The sequence below is a fragment of the Mytilus trossulus genome, chromosome 6, assembly GCF_036588685.1.
Source record: "Mytilus trossulus isolate FHL-02 chromosome 6, PNRI_Mtr1.1.1.hap1, whole genome shotgun sequence".
NCBI lineage: Eukaryota > Metazoa > Mollusca > Bivalvia > Mytilida > Mytilidae > Mytilus > Mytilus trossulus.
The window spans coordinates 19457424-19463423 of record NC_086378.1 but is presented as its reverse complement, the minus strand read 5'-3'; the positions used below and the strand labels follow the sequence as shown (position 1 = coordinate 19463423).

The following is a 6000-nucleotide window of genomic DNA, read 5'->3' as shown; positions in this document are numbered from 1 at the left end:
ACAAAGTAATAAAATATAGGGATAGCAGCCTTGAATTGTCTTAATTAGATCCTTTGATCCCAGTGCATTATGTTTGCGCGCATTACCCCCAAACCCCCTAAATCCGGTAGTGCGCTTACATGTATATGATAATAGATTAAACATACAATATGACTGCCATTGTTGTTTTGTAATCATGAAGCTAAAGGGAGGTCACCATGTAATAAAAGAAAATTTGCAGGTTTGTTTCTTGTTGTTTCCCTTTATTTAATTATCCGTTTTACTTCCTAGTGTAGAATGTGTATACCTGAAGGGTATAAACTAGAGGACAATTAATTACATCGATCTGATTTAAGGTAAGTCACAAAAGTGTGAGGGAAAATCAAAAACATGTTTATATTTATGACAATTATTTTGTTTTACTTTAATTTTGTTTTTTGTTTTGTTTTTTGTTTTCTTTGTAAATGGTCATGGTCCCGCAAACAAAGATGTCTACGAAAAGGACATAGAATCCTAATTATATGGTCATGACGACCTAGAAAACTTATGAAGACATTATTTTAAACTGACGCTTACAGAGACTAGAGTTCACTATCTTCAAACTAATCCAAAATGTTTCTTTTTATATATAATTTAATATCCAATACATATTTGTTATTTGTACCCCCCCCCCCCTTTTTTTCCCCACAAACAACAAAAACGAAAATGAAATCGTAGATTAATTGAGAATAAAGTAAATTAATCACTGCGCAACTATGGAACGCCATGCTTGTTAAATGTATTTCATTATAATGTTCCTTGTATTTTTATATTATGTGGTTTCGTTATAATTATTATTCGGTTTCTTTTTCTTTTATGGCACGAGCTTATGTCATAGCTTTTTTTATAACATGCGTAAATTTTTTTTATTATGTATATTTGGTAACCGTTAATATTTATCTGTTACACATTTCATCGTGGCTGTCTTTCGGTTTATCGAGTAGAAAGATCGCGAAAGAAAGAATAACGGTCCGACGTCGGTGGTCGGATTATTTTTATGATTAACAGACGCAAAAAGCAGGGGAAAAATGTATGTAAACTGGTTCAACTTCCTTTTCCAAATACTGTGCATGATGGTAAAAAAAATACGCCAAGCGAATCATTTAAGGAAAACACATGTTTTTTGGTTTACAACAAACACATTTTGATAAATAATTATGTCCTTGTATTTAACACAAAATATTTTTGGTCACTTCTTCGTACCATGAACATCAAAATTATTTCATTACTCCTCAAATACTGTTCTGGCACCGGTACATATGAAGTTTTATCGAGCACCCATTGTATAATAGGTTTATTGTTGATATTTACCCCATGTGTACCAAGTTTTAGATTAGTTTTATTGATATACAAGAACTTTTTTGGTATTCCTAAACGGAAGATTACACACAGAAGAAGATGCATACTTAACAACAAAATTATTTTCATATACCTGACTGTGTATATTATGACGTAATTTTTGTAAAAATTGATGTTTTTCTAAAAAAATGTTTAACATTTCACAGCGGTTTTGTACTTTTACCTTAGTTTGAACCTATTTATTTACTTTTTACCTTAATTATTCATCCCTTATTTTTATTAACTATGTATTTGCAGTGTATCACATATCAAATGTATTCGTTCATTGTGTGATAATTTGTGTTACTACGTTGTTATACGACCGCAAAAATTAAAAAAAAAAATTGTCGTATATTGGTATCACAGTGTCGTCGTGAGCGTCGTCCAAAGACAGATGGTTACCGGATAACAACTTTAATATGAGTAAATATAAATCAATACAATTTTAACATTTTAAAGATTTAGAACCACTAAAGGATGTTGGGTTTGATTTTGGGGATAATGGTCCCAACCGTTTAGGAATTTATTATGGGTTCAAAACAAGCATTTTTTTCTAGTTTCAGGATAATAACTTGTGTGTAAGTATTTCAATTACTCTTAAATTGTACCACAATGTTGAATACCACAAGTATAAGGTTTGGATTAATTTTGGAGGTTATGGTGTCAACAGTTTATTAATAAAGGACCAAAAAGGGACCAAAAACAATTTTTTTTAATAGTTTCTGGACAATAACTTGTGTGTAAGTGAATGCATCCCTCTGACATTGTACCACAAGGTTCCATAATTCAAAAGGGAGGCTGGGATTGAGTTTGGGGGTAATTGCCCAATTCATGCAGGAGGTAATGGTAAAAAAAGAGCCAAAAAACAAGCTTTTTTACAGTTTCCAGACAATTGAGATATTTTAAAATGTATATGGATATCTCTGAAATTGTACTTCAATTTTCATACTACAAAGGAAAGGCTTGGATTGAGTGTGGGTGCTCCTAGGGAGCATTAAAACAAGTTTGAGGGTCCATTTTTTAAAGGGGTTCAAATTTTGTTTCCAAATTTCAAATTTTTGAAACGTTTCCAGAAGAAATCTTTAATTGCGCAGTATTGTACAATAGATTTGTAAGGTCTAGACACTTATTGTGTGTCAGAAATCTACATATACCATGTCAAAAGCTTGATCAAAAATCCAAATTCAGACAGTATCAAGCTTGACTATTGTGTCCAAATTTGTCCCAACTGTTCAGAGTTCAACCTCAACGGTCGTATCAGGTTACGCTCAGCGAAGCATTTTATTATTTCTATGAAATCCACTCCTGATTTGTTGTGTTGGTTCCTTCAAGCCAAGTAATTATTTGTATTTTTTTTTGTAGCAGTTTCATAGGACTTGACTAATTTTGGTAGTCCTGATTTTTGTGTTATGTACATTGTAGACGTAACGCGCGTCTGGCGTATTAAATTATAATCCTGGTATAATTTACCTTTAACACCACTGGCTCGATGCCACGGCTGGTGGACGTTTCGTTCCCGAGAGTATCACCAGCTATGTAGTCAGCCAATGAATATCAATTATATGGTCATTTTTATAAATTTCCTGTTTACAAAACTATGAATTTTGCAAAAATCTAAGAATTTTCTTATCACAGGCATAGATAACCTTAGCCGTATTTGGCACAATTTTTCGGAAATTTGGGTCCTCAATGCTCTTTAATTATATACTTGTTTGGCATTAAGGAACTGTTTTGAACTGACCGTCACTGATGAGTCTTATGTAGACGTAATGCGTGTCTGATGCATTAAACTATAATCCTGGTACCTTTGATAACTACTATGTATATTCCATCTAAAACATCATGTTCCGTAATAAAGTACACTTATACTTCTCCGCCATACGTTTAAGACCCAAGTAAAATTCTCTTACCTAATGAGGTCCTTACGGGGTTATCTGTCCCTGACCAAATCTTATCGAAATTGCATTAACATCGCTGCGTCCTAACTACGATGGTCCTAAGACCATCCTAACACATTTATTTTAATTAAGAAAAAATATGTAGAGAACTCAATGTTCTCATATATTCATTTCAATATTCTACCTTTACATTTTACAGGCAATATGGATATCATCTTTGTATTAACAGTGGCCATATTTATTGAAAAATCGTGTAAGTTTAATCACTTTATTAGATTTGAATTAGATATAATTACTAGAACACAACCGTGATATCGCGGGTCCGGCGTGACTGAATTAAAGTATCTATAATTTATGTTTAAGTCTTATTTAAGCCTGGATTTTTAGTATTGGTTTTGTCATCTGATAAAGTCATGCTGATTACAAGATACACAGTCTTCTCTGCTTTGGACCCGTCGACCTGAAACTTATCAATTATAGGTAGTATTAATTATTTGGAAAACAAAAGGACATGGAGTGGAGTAGTTTTTAATTAACAGCATTGTCCTATATAAGTTATAAATAAAGTTGAATTCTTCGATTCGCCATTTTTACGTCATGTCGGCTACAAATGTAACAAATTGGAAATTGTACCTACTACGCCTAGATTTTTAGTATTCTTATTGTCATCTTAGAAAGTCATGCTGATTAAAATACTACAATAGGAAACACTGTGACAATGATTGAATTTAGTAGTGTCAACCCCGTGATTATGACTCGTGTATATAGCAAATCCTAAATACACCGTTTGGTGGTGCGGCTGACAGATGCGGCACGTACAGCTAAGGTTATAAGTAACATGTGACATATAATGACATGAATAAAAGGAATCGCATCGGATAGTTATTACGAAGTCCCCTATAACAGTAGAACAATCAATAAACGCAAATTAAAAACATAATATATATATATACTAGTCAACAAAAGAAACGATACACGACTTTGGAATAAAATTTATCAAAAAGTTTTAAACATAAAACAAAATAAGAAACACTATTTCAAAAAGCTATCATTTGCAATGTATGCACATATGATAATGAAAATCAGAACCTGTCGGAACGTAACTAAATTCCGTGCAAACGATCATAGGGTGCAATTTATTTTTGCGGAAAGTTGGATAAAAAATCGACACACAATTTTCTAATTACTAAATGAATTATCAAATTTGTTTCAAAATATTCAATATGCTTATCAAGTCATGTTCATGTTGTAACTAATGGGTTGAAATATTGTTTTTTTTTTTATTTTTTGGTAAAAAAAAGTGTTTTTTGAAATTTCAAAAAATGCAAATTTTTTTTTGGTTGTTGTCTCAATTCAATGCTATAGATATGAAAACAACACACTGTAAATTTGGAACCTTTCTAATTAGTTTTAAGATTGTTACCGTTTTTTGAATTTCAGTTTACACATACTGTCTATGGTAAATCAATTGATAATGTATACATTTTAACGATTTCTTGTGGGGCCGAACTTTGCATTACAAATAAAGGAAGAAACTGTATGATTTTCAAAAAAGAATTGATGGCAAACATTGTCTTTATCTTTAAATGAGAGATTGGCATCATTAGTTGGAATTTCTGTTTTTAAAATTGTCGTTTTATGTAAATTTTATCAACAACAAAAAATTTTGCCAAATGACGTCATGAAAGCAAAAATATTTTTTTTCCAAAATTGATTTATATTTCCATGGTCATTAAGTATTACTACCTTCAATATTGGTCCTATAAACGGAAAACTTCATCTTTAATATAAAAATAAAGTCGTGTATCGTTTCTTTTGTTGACTAGTATATATATAAACAAGTCTTAATTGAAAACTACGTTCAAACCTATGATTGCGTTGGATAAAAATCGCAATTTTTATACGTGTGCATGTAACACAAATTTCATTGTAGAAAGGTTTAAATACAGCACAAACAACATTTTCCAAAAGTCCAAAAAAGTTAAAAAAAAGTATATTTAAACAAAACGCATTTTTCTACATTTGAAAATCCCTGTGCCAAGTCAGGAATATGACAGTTGTTGTCCATTCGTTTTTGATGTGTTTTGTCATTTGATTTTGCCATGTGATTAGGGACTTTCCGATTTGATTTTCCCCTGAGATCAGTATTTTTGTGATTTTACTTTTGACTAACAGGTCGAATAACAGATGTTCTTAAACCCTGCTGACTGCCATTGGCGATTGCCAAAAAAGATTGATCACAAGATGTAACAAAATGGATCTTAATATAAATTTTATACTAAACAGAAAACAATAAACGTATGGCCAAGATGTTATACCACAAACATGAGGTGTCAATATTTTTGTGTGCACCAGATCCGGATTTCGACAATAAATGTCTCTTCAGTGATGTTAGGGACCGAAATGGTATTTGGAAGGCCATCTAATTTCCCTAAATTTAGGATAGACTCTTGAATTTAAAGAGTCAATATAGGATGAACGGATCATATACACCGGAGGGTAAATATGATACAAGCCCAAAACGAAAAAACAAGTCTAAATTGAAAACTATGTTCAAATCTATGATTGCGTTGGATAAAAACCGTAATTTTTATACGTGTGCATGTAAAACAAATTTCGTTGTAGAAGGGTCTAAATACAGCACAAACAACATGTTTCAAAAGACAAAAAAAGTGAAAAAGTATATTTTAAGGTCGAACAACTGATGTTCTTAAACCCTTCTGACTGCCGTTGGCGATATATGTAC

At 31.8% G+C, this 6000-nt stretch overlaps 1 protein-coding gene across 1 annotated transcript in view; it reads left to right on the top strand.

Moving 5' to 3' along the window:
- The first annotated feature begins 240 nt into the window (after positions 1 to 240).
- LOC134723247 (integumentary mucin C.1-like) overlaps positions 241 to 6000 on the top strand; it is a 71339-nt gene continuing 65579 nt past the window's right edge. Inside the window, exons 1-2 of the mRNA XM_063586872.1 lie at positions 241 to 335; positions 3454 to 3507. Coding sequence (XP_063442942.1) covers positions 3459 to 3507 — 49 coding nt within the window. The 5' untranslated portion in view covers positions 241 to 335; positions 3454 to 3458. The remainder of the gene's footprint in view (positions 336 to 3453; positions 3508 to 6000) is intronic.